At 51.3% G+C, this 14,057-nt stretch overlaps 5 protein-coding genes across 5 annotated transcripts; 2 read left to right on the top strand and 3 right to left on the bottom strand.

Annotated features, from left to right (window-relative positions):
- Window positions 1–416: 416 nt before the first annotated feature.
- Window positions 417–2,963, top strand: N7496_002730 (GcvT family protein; the record flags this gene model as incomplete). The annotated part of the gene is made up of 1 exon (XM_056695661.1): window positions 417–2,963. The coding sequence occupies one exon, from the start codon at window positions 417–419 to the stop codon at window positions 2,961–2,963; it is 2,547 nt and encodes an 848-aa protein (XP_056557873.1).
- Window positions 2,964–3,359: 396 nt separating this feature from the next.
- Window positions 3,360–6,918, bottom strand: N7496_002729 (sulfate transporter family protein; the record flags this gene model as incomplete). Its single annotated transcript, XM_056695660.1, has 5 exons — window positions 3,360–3,384; window positions 3,439–4,655; window positions 4,710–5,143; window positions 5,200–6,543; window positions 6,681–6,918. The coding sequence occupies 5 exons, from the start codon at window positions 6,916–6,918 to the stop codon at window positions 3,360–3,362; spliced, it is 3,258 nt and encodes a 1,085-aa protein (XP_056557872.1).
- A 1,129-nt stretch (window positions 6,919–8,047) lies between these two features.
- On the bottom strand, window positions 8,048–8,927 carry N7496_002728 (DNA replication protein PSF1; the record flags this gene model as incomplete). Its single annotated transcript, XM_056695659.1, has 3 exons — window positions 8,048–8,141; window positions 8,223–8,743; window positions 8,841–8,927. The coding sequence occupies 3 exons, from the start codon at window positions 8,925–8,927 to the stop codon at window positions 8,048–8,050; spliced, it is 702 nt and encodes a 233-aa protein (XP_056557871.1).
- Window positions 8,928–9,456: 529 nt separating this feature from the next.
- Window positions 9,457–10,605, bottom strand: N7496_002727 (isopenicillin N synthase family dioxygenase; the record flags this gene model as incomplete). Its single annotated transcript, XM_056695658.1, has 3 exons — window positions 9,457–9,686; window positions 9,745–10,163; window positions 10,232–10,605. The coding sequence occupies 3 exons, from the start codon at window positions 10,603–10,605 to the stop codon at window positions 9,457–9,459; spliced, it is 1,023 nt and encodes a 340-aa protein (XP_056557870.1).
- A 2,359-nt stretch (window positions 10,606–12,964) lies between these two features.
- Window positions 12,965–13,747, top strand: N7496_002726 (uncharacterized protein; the record flags this gene model as incomplete). The annotated part of the gene is made up of 1 exon (XM_056695657.1): window positions 12,965–13,747. One exon carries the CDS (start codon window positions 12,965–12,967, stop codon window positions 13,745–13,747), a length of 783 nt encoding a protein of 260 aa, XP_056557869.1.
- Between the last annotated feature and the right edge of the window lie 310 nt (window positions 13,748–14,057).

Raw genomic sequence — 14,057 nt, 5'->3', positions numbered from 1 at the left:
GACAGGCATTCCTAGTTGGAGATCTTTGGATATGTCGTTTCAAAGCTGCATTCATGAGATTGTTCTGCTTGAAAGCAGGCACATTATTCGAGCTGCCTGGCATTGACAGAATATAGAAAACTCGACAAGATAAATTGCCATGTAGAGATATCGCCATCCCTCATCCGGGCAGTAGGACCCTGTATCCGTTGCCGGTATACTCATCCCCGAGCACCGTCCGAGCCGATGCGGGGCCTGGATTGGCTTCCCTTAATGGAATCTATTCCTATATCATCATGGTACGCAATCTGCGGGGACAGAAACCCCCCTCCTGCGGGGGAGCTCCTAATCATCTAGCTTTCTTGCCGATCAGACATACATAAAGCGAGAACACCCGCAGCTCCGTGCAGCGAGTCAATTCGCCTCTCTCATTCACCATGTCACCCGCAAAGCGTGTCGTTATCATCGGTGCCGGAATTGTCGGCACAAACATCGCTGATGAGCTGATCTCGCGCGGATGGACGGATATCACCGTCGTCGAGCAGGGTCCGCTATACATGCCTGGCGGATCCACATCGCATGCCCCCGGCCTCGTGTTCCAGACTACCCCCTCCAAGACGATGACGAATTTTGCACGATACACCGTCGAGAAACTCCAATCTATTGAGAAGGATGGCCAGAATTGCTTTAATCAAGTTGGTGGTCTCGAGGTGGCGACAACGCCGGCACGGCTTGAGGACCTCAAGCGCAAGCATGGTTATACTTCCTCGTGGGGCATTGAGGCTCGCCTCGTGAGTGCGGAGGAGTGTGTCAAGTTGTACCCTCATCTGAACAAGGACGTCGTGCTCGGAGGTCTACACATCCCCAGCGACGGCCTGGCTCTCGCCGCTCGTGCAACCCAGCTACTCATTGAACGCACCCGCAAGGCTGGTGTCAAATATCTCGAATCAACACCCGTGACCGGCATCAAACAAGCAAATGGCCAGGTAACCGGTGTAACGATACCCAATGGCACTATTGAGGCTGATATTGTTGTTTCCTGTGCTGGCTTCTGGGGCGTGGAACTCGGTGCCATGGTCGGCTTGTCAATTCCTCTACTCCCCCTCGCCCACCAATACGCCAAGACGACAGCGGTGCCATCTCTCGTGGGAAGGGAGCTCAATAAACAAATAAATGGAAAGAATGCCGAACTCCCCATTTTACGACACCAAGATCAAGATCTTTACTATCGTGAGCACGGGGACCAATACGGTATCGGATACTATGGTCATCGTCCCATGCCCGTCAAGGCATCGTCTTTAGGTCTCACACCCAAGAATGTCGATGAAAAGAACATGCCTTCTCGCCTTGAATTCACTGCGGAGGACTTTGACCCTGCTTGGAAGGAAACGCAACGGCTCTTGCCTATGCTACGAGACACTGAGATCGCGGACGGATTCAATGGTATCTTCTCGTTTACGCCTGATGGAGGACCCATCGTTGGGCAAGCACCTAACCTGGACGGATTCTGGGTCGCCGAGGCAGTGTGGGTTACACACTCTGCAGGCGTTGCTCGTGCCGTCGCCGAAGTCCTTACCACCGGCCGCTCGCAGATCGACATCTCAGAGTGCGAGCTGTCTCGCTTTGAAGAAGTCCAGCTGAGCCAATCCTACATCGAGGAAACCTCATCCCAGAACTTCGTCGAGATCTATGACATCCTGCATCCATCTCAACCCAGAGAATCCCCCCGTCAGCTACGAACCAGCCCATTCTACGCTCGGGAGAAAGAGCTGGGTGCTTACTTCCTAGAGCTCGGTGGCTGGGAGCGACCCTTCTGGTACGAAGCGAACAAGGAACTTCTCAACTATCTCCCTCCAAAGTGGAAGCCCGTCGACCGCGATGCCTGGTCAGCTCAGTTCTACTCCCCCGTCGTCGCAGCCGAGGCATGGAAGACACGCAACGCAGTAGCCATGTTCGACATGACCTCCTTCCACCGATTCGAAATCTCCGGACCCGGTGCTCTCGACCTCCTCCAGCGCCTCAGCACAGCAGACGTCAACACCAAGCCCGGCACAATCACATACGCCCTCCTCCTAAACGACCACGGCGGCATCCGCAGCGACATCTTCATTTCCAGACTAGAAGAGAACCTCTTCCAGATCGGCGCCAACACCGCCACCGACCTAGCCTATCTCGCCCGCGAAGCCCGCCACCAGAGTAAGAAAAACTTTGTCCAAGTCCGCGAAATCACAGGCAGCACCTGCTGCATCGGACTGTGGGGTCCGCGTGCCCGAGACGTTATCAACGAGATCACCACGGACGACTTCTCCAACAAGGGTCTGCCGTATTTCGGCGTGAAACGAGCCCTCATCAATGGTATCCCCGTGACAGCCTTCCGCAAGTCCTACGTCGGCGAGTTGGGCTGGGAAATCCAGACAACCGCCGAATACGGCCAACGCCTTTGGGATACGATTTTCCAAGCTGGCAAGATCCACGGCTTGATTGCCGCTGGCCGCGCTGCTTTCAATGCCCTGCGGTTGGAGAAGGGATACCGAATCTACGGCACGGACATGAACACGGAGCATAACCCGTACGAAGCTGGCGTGGCGAATGGAATCAGGGCGAGCAAGTGGGAGGATTACGTTGGCAAGTCTGCGCTCGAGCGGATTCCCTCCAAGCAGAACCCCTCCCGGCGTCTACGCTGTCTTACTGTCAATGATGGCCGGTCTATGATTCTCGGTAAGGAGCCGGTGTTCCACAATGACAAGGCGGTTGGGTATGTGACCAGCGCGGCATTTGGATTTACAGTTCGTAAGCCTGTTGCTTATGCCTGGTTGTCTGGGACCTTGGATGAAGGCGCGAGCGTCGAGATTGAGTACTTTGGTCGCCGGATTAAAGCTACCGTCGCGGCGGAGCCGTTGTATGATCCTGATAACAAGCGTTTGCTTGCTGATGGGTTGTCGGTTGATTCGGAGGCTCACACGCCTGTCAAGTCTCGTCTGTGAGAGTGGTACTAAGGCCTGGGTTGGAGGATATTATGAGGATTTTTATGAGATATGGCATTTTGTGTGATGTTGAGTTTATGTTTTTTATGAATAGCGGCCATGGCGCGAATGATAGAATTTTGATGTCTCTTGTTCAGTGGGTTCTTATTCGAATTAGCGTTGTGAACAATTCCATCGGATTCTTAAGCTATGCGCTTTTCACTGTAAACGTGTCATGAAAAGGAGGATCGTATGTAAATTGCCATCGCGGCTGTAGTATGGACCAACTATGTACGTATTTCACATGTAAAGAGGAGAAAAAAAAAACAAAGATCAAGCAAAGGTATAATTTCGCTCAGATTACCGCCGAGGTTAGATGCAAAACATAAATGCACAGAAAATACAAATGTACAAAATTCAAGCAGCCATTGTAAGCACGTATCTGGCATAAAAGTTAGTATAACCAAAGACCCCAAAAAAATCACGAGAAACTCACGATGTAATACTATCCATCCTCTCAGTAGTCAACTTCAAGCTAACAGTGAGCAACTCCCTCGCAATCCTCGGCTCATCCTCCTGCAACGCCTTCCACCGCTCATCACTCAAACACCACGCCACACAATCATGCTCCGTCTTAACAGTCGCTGTGCGCCGCGTATCACTAAAGAACGGTAACTCACCGCACGGCCGACCAGCGACGACGAGCTCAAAGTACCGGCCCTGTGGGAGATCGTATTCTGCGCGCAGCATGCCGGATTCGAGGAGGTAGAAGGCGCGGGGGACGTCGCCTTCGTGGTAGAGGACTGTACCGGCTGGGTAGGATTCGCGGGAGAAGTAGGCGCAGGCGGGGAACCAGAAGTCTTCGTTTTGGGTGGATAGACCTTGGAAGGTTTGGAGGAGGAGGGGGAGGGGTTGGCGCATTGAGGACCAGGCTGGGGCGGCTATCAGGGCGGTTACTTGTTCGTGTTCGCGGAGGGTGGTTGTTGCTACGCGCTGGAGGTATTGGCCGCGTGGGGAGCTGACCATGTTGTCGGACAGGCTGGCGTTGGGGATCTGTGGGACAGGAAGGGGGACTTGGAGGTTGTTGGTGTTGGTGGTGCCTTGGGGCGTAGTTGCTCCAATTGGTGTGCGGGATAGGGCTTCCTGGCGACTGTAGAAGATTTTCAGGTAGTCGTTCTCGCAGAATTCGAGAGCCGAGTTGAGATCTTCAAAGATTGGCACGCCGGATTCGGGTTCGAAGAGGCCGACGTTCTGGAGGGACTTGCCCACTTCGCCTTCAACGTTTAGGCCCGAGATGGTAGTTTGTACATTCCGTTTGCGAAGTACACGGTTGATACGCGTGAACGCTTCGGCCGCGGAGAAATCGAGACCATAGACCCGAGAGAAATCTAGGATCAGGAATCGAATGGGTTGCCGATTGAAAGCTTCTTCTTCGATCAGTCCCCGCATGGTATTCTCAACATTGACGATCGTTCCGAAGAAGAGGTAACCGCCAAGCTTCATGATGAGAGTTTGCTGTCCAGCTTCATGCAGGAATTGTTGCTGGATAGGTGGGCGACGAACGGTGGATCCGGCAATTTCTCCAGAAAAGGTCGCACGGATAGCCGACTTGCGAGATGTTTGAACGACAAAGTTGACGCAGGCGAGGATGATGCCAACAAGAATTCCCATGACAAAGTCTACGGCACCCATAGTCACCACAATGATAACGACCTGTAACAGTTAGAACCTGTCCATCAGGGAGGCTTGGTTGGTACATTCACATACCGTCAGATATTCAAGTCGCGTAAGCTTGCCCCAGGTATCCACCAAGGCTTCCTGCAAAAGTTCAATACCCAATAGGAAGATCAAGGCACCGACGACCATCACCGGAATAAAACCAATGATGACCGGCCCAATGACCAGGATGCCAGCCGTGGCTGCAGCAAGCATAAGACCAGCCAATCGCGACGATCCACCACTAGCAATGAAGAGAAGACTGTTGGTGTACACCAGGTAGTTCTGAATACTACCCGCGAAGCCAGACAGGGCATTGGTCACACCGTGTGCCATGAGCTCTCTGTCTACATTGAGGTTGTCTTCTCCAGTTGAGATACCCAATGCGGGGACATTGATGGGCACGTGTAGTACACCGAAGAAGGTCAACGCGAACATCGCAGGGATAGTGTCGGCAAAGGCAGTCCAATTGACCGCGGAAAAATCTGACAATTAACGTTAGTTTAATAAGATCCGGGACTTTGGGAAGTAGATCGCTTACTATAGAGGGTATAAAAGTGGTACCACGGGTTGTTAGAAGATGGAGCATCAAACACCCACCCCTTGTGATGCAATGTATCCATCGAAACCCGAGCGCTGAGAATGACAATATAAAACACGACACCCACACCAATAAAGTAAGCGCCGACGAGGAAATTCGACCGAATAAAACGCTTCAAAACGAGAAGAGCAATTGCAAGGAAAAGAGGTATCGTCCAAAGGGGGAGGGTGTCGAGCTGGAAGAGCGTCTGCAGCGTGTGGACGTTGTATTCGAGAGTACCGGGAAGTCGGGCAGAGACTTCAACTCCGGTTTGGAGAAGGAAGTATCCCACACCACCGATGCAGCCGATTAGGATATGGCGAGGGAAGAAGCCGATCAACGAGCCCAAACCGCAGACGCCCATTAGGAAGAATACCAAGCCAGTGAGGACAGAGCTGACTGAAAAGGCGAGGATAGTTGTGGCGATGACTGATTGCGGGTTGTCTTTACCTACTCGGTTCATGATTGTGAATGCCATTTGGTGGAAGAAGGGGACCACCTCGATCATTTCACTGCCAATACCGCCCTTGAATATGGAGCCTCCACAGGAGAAGACTACCTGGGAAATGATTGTACTGACGTAGAACATAGAGATACCGTCCGCGCCCAGGTGGGCGAAAAGCGGTTCTCCCAAAGGGAACAGGATCATTCCGTAGGATAGGGCATCGAGGATGTTGAGCAGAAGACCCAGAACCACAGCAGGGATTAAACTGGCGGGATATACTACTCCTTCTTGCCAAATGGCACGCCGATTCCATGATTTAGGGTTGGACATTATACGAGACCATTTGCCTACCGCTGAAATACTCTTGGTAAAGGCATTGATTGGATCCCGCCGAGCGGCGCCTCTTTGACTCTCAATATCTTCAACTGAGCCATAATGGTGCGGAGACTTGGATCTCGTCTTTGACAGCAAAGAGGTGCGTTCCGTATCCCGGGGCTCAGATTCATCGTCGATAGTCGACAGCGGCGAGAAGGACGTGTCTTCGATCGGCTTGGTATAGTCGTCGACCACGCCCGCGCCAGGCTGGCGGATCATCTCTGTCAAGGCCGACGAGGCAGAGGCAGAAGCTGGTTCGAGGAGTACGGCATGTGAATCTAACGAGTCCTCCCCCACGGTGGGATGGGAGCTCGCCAATTCATCATGCGATACTGGTGGGGAATGTTGGAGCTGGCTGCGGAAAATGTCCAGTCCAGAAGGTAAACTGGTTCTGCCGCGCGAGGGCTTTTTATTGAGTGACAAACCGTAAGTCGCTAGTTCGGCCGTTTGTTCGCGGAGCCCATCTGATGCATAGTGGGCTGGGTCTGTGGAGCACGACGAATGGTCAGTAAATCGCTCTGCAGGAGAGGTAATTCCGTTTTTGCTTTTTTGGGTCTTTTCTTTTTCCCGTTATGCATGAGGCGCTTTAGCTTTAAAAAAGCACTCGAGAGGCGGGACCTACCAGTCGGTGTATTGAAAGAACGATGGTAAAATGATCGACTAGGGGTTCTCAGACTGGAGCCATTATAGCTCGAGGCCTCGAGGCCGGCCCCCGGGGAGCTGCCCAGGTTGGCATTGGCGTGTTCCACTAGGGACTCTGGCGCAATGGCGACGTCGAGATCGCGGTCGAACCCCCAATTGCGACGGGAGAGAATCGAGGCGCGCGAGTCGCGACGACCACGAGGTTGGAGTACGCCCATCAGAGGTCGATTTGGGAGGTCGCGCAAAGGGCTAGAATGGACGAGTCGCAAGAAATTCGGAGGATTCCCGGCCCACTAGCGCATGCAGCGGCGTTGGAGAAAACGGCGGATGACGCAACGGGGCGAATGATGCATTGAGGAAGAGAGGAAGGGAGACGAGAGAGGGGGAAATGTTGCAAGAATATTAGCCGATGGTACGAGAATAAGGCGAGATATCGAGAGTTACAAGAAACTCAAGAGGACCAGGATACAGGACCAGGCTTATCTTTCATTAAGGAATTAGCAACCGGAATTGAATCATCCACGGGCCGGTTTGGTTGACTAACTCCACCCACTTTTTCTTCTTATCATCTTTATCGCTAAGCCTTTTACGATAGTCAACTGTTACTCCAAGTACGGAGTACCCCGTTGTAAACTGCATAGGTATATTGTATTCTCGGCAAATTCCCCTGGGTACTTCTACTAAATCATCATCCATCTCATCTCATCCCCAAGGTATCCTCGACCCCTCCCCAACTACCGAGATGTACCTTTGTACAGTACCTATGAGCTCCGACGACGGACGCACGATCGGCGCTAGCGCGCTGGCCAATTCCTGCTCCTAGGCTGGCCAATGCACGCCATCTCCACCAACACCCCCGGCTCTTATGCTAGCTGGCTTAGCGGCTTCAAACTCAATTCTTACATAACTTCTTTACAAAATAGCATCATTGTCCATGATTGAGACCGTGTGATATAGATTAGACCACGGGTCTAGGCCTACTAAGTCCGCGTACTTCGACTCGTAGCGATGTTTACCTTGCAGATGGTGGATAAATCGATGAAGAATTGAGTATAGTTCCTGACGTGATTGCCTTAGAGAAGGATTGAATCGACGGAAATAATGGCCGACAACATAATCTCGTCCTATTCTTTCTATGCAGCTGCGCCTGTAGTTGTGAGGCAAATAGTGCCTGCCATTACAATGGCGTATTGAAAGTACTTCGCATAACCTTGTTGTATTCTTCGTAGATTTGAGATCGACATAAATGATTCGATCTTCACATGAGCCATCTCATCCATGGCGGGGTATCAAAAACAAATGCAAAACTCCTCACAAATCACGGCACCAGCCCATAGCAATCCCCCCTCAGCTCAATCGCTCCAGGAAGCCTTGCGCAATCAACCGCTCGACATCCCCCTGTCGAACATAAAGCTGACTGTTCTTGGTCAAATTGATCACGCTATCCATCACAAATGACATTAGCTTCTCTCCTCTTAAAAGACGCCAATCAAGCATAGAAAATAGCCAATAATCAACTCACCCATACTCCGTCTGAATCTCCCCCGCATCCTTCAAGACCCTAACATCAATAAACAAATCCTTCGGAGGCTCCAATGTCCCCGTCAAATCAATATCCGTCCACTGCCCCTTATAAGCCGCCAACATATCCCCATACTGTCGAAAATACTCCTCCTCCTCGGGACTCAACGAACTATGCTGTCCGCCGCCCGCCTGCGGGACACCCCGGTCCTCACCACCCTCGCTAGGCTGCTGCTGCTCCAGCACATCCACGCCCGTCCAGCAGAGTTCCTCTAGTTTCTCCGTTCGCACGCGGTGGTACGCCATGAGGCAGCGCTTGTTTCGGCGCATGCAGAGGTGGTCGACTAGTAGGGCGCAGGCGGTGGCTGGGTCGGCAGAGGGATTGAAGGAGCCCTCGAAGGGATCGAGCAGGCGGGTAACATCGCGGTCGAGATCGCGGACTTCGCGAGTTACTGCGCGGACGATTTCGGTTTGGTAGGGTGGGAGATGGGCGAGGGCCTGCGTGCGCTTCGCATGTTGAACCTGTGGGGTTTGCGTTTAGCGTGTGTGCATTTTGAGATGGATGCTTTGGAAGGGAGTTTGCGAATGCACTAGTCTATGGCGAGAGATCGCTACGTACCAGTTTATTGCCGAGTTCGCCGTACATGGTGGCCACGCGATCGGGGTCGATGTGCGATGGAGGGACGCGACTCGGCGGGTTCTCCATGACGCGCCAAGAAATGGTCTTAGTCAGGTGGAGTGGGGATCGGCGGGAGAAGTATGGAAGATTGGAAGTATTGAGTCTGGATATTGAGGCTTGGAAATGGTAAAAAGAGAGCGATGATGGGTTATCGAGATGTTGAATCTATTATTCAGGAAGAGTGGGAGTAGAGGAGATTTGAAGGGTTCTCAACTGGCTGGTATTGAAATTGGATGGATTTTGGGTAGATGAGCCGCAGCCGGTGAACGATGAGTCTAGATAACGAGTAGAGCAAACTGGATATCTCGTTCGTTAGTCTACTCAAAGCATGTTGATTTATGAAAGAATAAAACTTGTTCAAAAAATCAAAGATAATATAGGCTTTAAAAGTGACTAAGTAGTATACGATATCTGTAGCCGGTTGGTGTGCCTATCCAGAGGAAGAGGTGAGGTTACATTACGAGGTACTCGGTGCTATCTCCATCGCTGACATCCTAAATTATATTGAATACGCTGCCCGAAAAACTTCCAGCCCAACAGAGAGCTATAATACCTCTCAATACTGCATAGAAGCCCGCATCTGATTATACCCTGCCTGAGTGATCGGCTCATACTTTGCCGGCTCATCGGGACCCATACAAGCTGGGAGACACTCAATCACCGAGTCGGGATCGGGAGCCATAAAGTAGGGGATAGAAAACCGCCTACGAGTGATGCGAGCCTCTCCTTCGATTCGATCGGCAAGAGGTGGAAGTGTAACTCGATGGCTAGTTGACCTCAACTGGTCTACCCTCGCCAGTTAGTAGAGGATCGTAAGAACTGAATGGATTGCCTTGCAACCTACCATTACTCCATCTCTGTAGGAGATCACCCACGTTCATAACGATGGCATTCTTGATGGGCGTTGCTGGAATAAAGTGGCTAGGGTTGTGGATGTCCTCTACCTCCAGGCCGCCACAGTCATCCTGGAAGAGTAAGGTGATAGAGCTCCAATCCGTATGTGCGGGACAACGAGCTGCTCGGTTTTGTTCCAAGGCATCGGCCGGTACGGGTGGATAATGCAGAAGTCGGAGCTGATTATTATGTCCCGAATGCTTTTGCAGAAGATGATTCGCATCGTCGAGGCCAAGGCCCACCGCTAGAGCCTGCAGGATTTCGCCCCCCACTCGGAAACCCTCCCAGTAGAACTGATTCATGAAAGCACGGAACCCGGGGAGAGTATCCTCGGGAATCCATTGATTTGGTTGTGCCGAATTCTCCTCGCTGCCGATGTCATAGCTTTCCTATTAACCATTAGAGAAGGGATCTGGCTAGACGAGAACGCCACCAACCAAGCCCACCGGGTACTCGCCTTGATATCGGGAACCTCTCTCAATTGTGCAGTCCGCTCATCATCATTATCTGCGCTGACAGCCTGCGAGACCTTCTCCAAGCCCGGCCACGAATAGCCTCGGTGCACAGCCCACCCGTCAGGATGAGGGGCACGCAGCTTCTCTTCCGTGGGCAGGTCAAAGAAGTGCCGAGACCAGTGGAACGCTTCATCAAGGAGGGCGTCTGGAGTGGAGTGGTTGATGATATAGACGAACCCCACTTCCTTACAAGCAGCGACGATTTCTTGTGCTACACGCTGGCGACTGGGGCCGCCCGAGGTCCACCCCGAGAAATCCACAATGGGGATCTGGGTTTGTGAGGTAGAGGGGTCCATTGTGTTGAGAATACAGTGGATTGTTGTTTTCTCGGTAATGCCCTGTTTGATGTTTTAGGTTTTGGCCGTTTGTCTGTAAATGTCCTTTAGAAACTGAAGTTGGGCAGCTGACGGTCATCCTGATCTGCACCCCTCTATGGACCAGCGGCAGGTTGCATTTCTCTTGAACTTTCCTTTTCTTTCTTTCTCCTAAGGGGATTTTGATCTTCTAAATATTTACTCTTTTATACTCTTCTCACTTTAATTCTCGCGTTCTTCTGTATTTCTTCTCTCCACTCGTCTGGGGCTATTTACTTAGAGAGCACTCGACTCCATATGGACGGTCAGATACATCACCCTTTCTATATCCCGTTTCAGGTACACCGGGAAGATGGCGTAGATCATAAGCTCTTTCATACTTGAGAGCTTTGTCTGATTGGATTTCATTCCTCGTCCTGTAAGTTACGCACTTCTTCGCAGTGTCACAAGGAAGACGGATTAGAAATCGTTGGGAGACTTGCTAAATGCTCTTTTCAAATCACGGACAGTCAATGAATCAGAAATCTTCAGAATTTAATTACATACTGCCTATATACTCCCGTGTGGCACGCTATATGTGGCTCTGGCAAATAGACAGCAGATACGCCTTCAAGGGCAAGGTCATCGGAGAATTGAAGGTACCCTGGATTCCCGAGCATCGCCTTTACCTAAAGCTTGCTAACAACTTTATGACCAGGTGAACGAGACCTAGTCCAATCAACCAGGCGCATGCAGGACCTTGGGTGTCTGCATAGAGCTGTCAACTACCATGCAGAAGCAATCTTCCTGCCTCGACCTATAAAGGGTTGAGTATTCCTTCTCCGGAACATCGCCTTCACCTAACGAGAGTCAGCTGAGAGAGGTACTTGTCCAACATACTACATATACTATTTGGGTTGTGTGTATGGAGCTCTCATCGATTACGAGGAGACGATCTAAGACACTTCAGAACTAGCTCCTGCCACACACTGTGACCTTTCCTTCGCTTGAGGCTCTTGTTGACGATTTGATCAAAAAGCTGGCAGGCCATGATTTCAATGTGCATAAGTTGAAGGGTTTCCCTTCCGAACTTCGAAGTACGTCACTTGGAGGGGAAAGAAGTAAACCGTCAAATGTAAGTCGGTTCGCGCGTGTCAAAAACTCCGATATGTTACTCAAATTGACAATTATTATACTAGATGCCATTCTTGCAGCTCAGAAACCTCTATCCGAATGGCCCGCGATCGGTGGATATTTGCTGTATATTACTTCCTGCGAAGCGGTCGAATACTGGAGACCGTACATAGGACAAGGCTTTCGCCTCGTTCGTCGCGTTCCGCGGCATATTGCAGAGGTTTTATCTGGAAGTCTGCACACGCAGGTTGTCGACAACAATGGCATATGGAAGGTTGAGTATCCTCTCGTGGTCCTGTCGTCCACCACTTACGTTTATTCCATGATAAACTCCCGCTGTTGTTTCTGTGGGACAATGTTTTCTTCTAGTGGTTCGTGAGGATCAGTCAACCCAATTCAATATGGTGGATTGTGAGGGCTTACAGTGGCACTATTTTACTTTTGTCTTGCAATTTACTAGCACTAGCGTTCGAACAGGGTGGATGCGAACATACAGGTGGACATAATTAAGAATAAATTTTGATATCACTATTGAAACCTTTTTGGAAACATCTCTATGGCCCTCTTTGCGAACAACCATTTCGTAATTGGTTCATTGATTCGTGCTATGGAATAAGAGCAACCCCCATTAAAAGACCAGCAACAGGGCCTTGGATCTAAGGCAGCAAATATGCAAGCGTGAACGCACTCGAATTTTACGACCATCTATTATTTTTTTCAAATGGCGGTCATCAGCCTCCATGCTAATCAAGACTGCCAAGGTCTCGAGGGAATGGGCTGCAAAGGCGGTGGTTGGAGCGGGTTGGGCATCGTGCGACTGGTTGCTGTGGCAGGGATTCCTGGTGGAGATGTGGAGATGGGCTGGACGGGCGAGTTTCGACTTTCAACTAAACTACATCATTCCCAGCACTCCCAAAACCTTGCTGGTTTCTGCCCGATTCTCGAAGGCATTGAAATTTTAAACTGCCAGGTATGTCTTTACTCCTACAGTATTCCCGTACCCGTCAATGGCCTTGGTTCCCCCGTGCTACACACCTCTGCTGACGCTAATCTTACTACTTTGAGTAGTCTGTTGACATCCGGCGCAGCCCTCGATAAGCACCCTCGAGAAAATCCAACGATGAGAGTTTGAACTGCATTGATACCTACCAAAAACCAATTCATTCAGTCTATCGGAAAGAAATTCCTCGGTCGCGTTCAATATACACCCCGCCCCCAGGCCATAAGAATGCGGGCCTCGTGGTGGATCGGAGTCTGGGCCTCATTCCTCCCCTCCGTACTCTCGATCGAGACGGCGCCCTTTTCAGCACCGCAGACCATCGAGTCCAATAAACGAGCCTTTGAAGTCCTCCAGATCCTCAGGCGAGCTGAAAACAACTGCCCCACGGGCTACAATCCGTGTACCAGTCTAGGCAACTCGAATGCCTGCTGCAAACAAGGCACGAACTGTTCGCGCGATGCCGCCAACAACATCGCATGCTGTCCGACCGGTGCTAGCTGTACGGGCAGTCTGACCGGAGCATCGACAGCTACATCTACCGGTACCAGCTTCATGTTCCCTCAGGGTGCGACTGCGACGACGACGACAACCACTGCCGACTCGAGCGCTGCTTCGGTTACCGGCTCCACGATCTCGGGGGCATACCCATTCGTTTACGTCCCTACGACATTTGCTAATGCCGCTACTTGCTCGTCATACTACTCCCTCTGCCGGTCCGAATACACCCAATGTACAGCACAGCTCATGGGTCGCTACGGGGTAACGGTCGGAGGATCGGGCGGTGCAGGCGTGACGGTGGAAGCAGTGACGGCAACCTCGCAGGCTACGTCTATCTGCTCCAGTCTGAGCCAGCAGGCCTGCCACGGTCTTCAGTTGAATTATTGCGCAACCGTGGTCGCGACGGGTACATCCCATGCTACCAGTGGGAATGGGGCGGTGCCAGTACGGACGACGAGTCTACACGATTTGATGTTGGGCCTGATGGTGGGCATTGCGGGTGTGTTTATTTGATGTGATATGACATTATGTTCGGTATGAGGACCAGTTGGCCCTTGCTATTATGCTTGTATATTCTTCTTTTTTTCTGATGTCTATGTTGAACTGTGATGATGCCCCTTCTCATGGACTTTGGACTAGCCCATAGTTAGTTGGTATGAATGACTCAATTTATGTACACCGCATTTTTCGGGATGTGTCCCTCCCTCTTCTTTGATTGCACTAATGCACGAGTCTACGGCATTGACAATACGTGTAAGTCCCCCGATTCCACAGTTCCGCATGTTTCGGACTTTCAACGCCGCGGATTGGGCTGTTGGCTATT

Source organism: Penicillium cataractarum, assembly GCF_028827025.1.
Source record: "Penicillium cataractarum strain IBT 29864 chromosome Unknown utg000002l, whole genome shotgun sequence".
NCBI lineage: Eukaryota > Fungi > Ascomycota > Eurotiomycetes > Eurotiales > Aspergillaceae > Penicillium > Penicillium cataractarum.
Note: the sequence above shows the minus strand (reverse complement) of the source record. Positions and strands in the feature narration are given on the sequence as shown.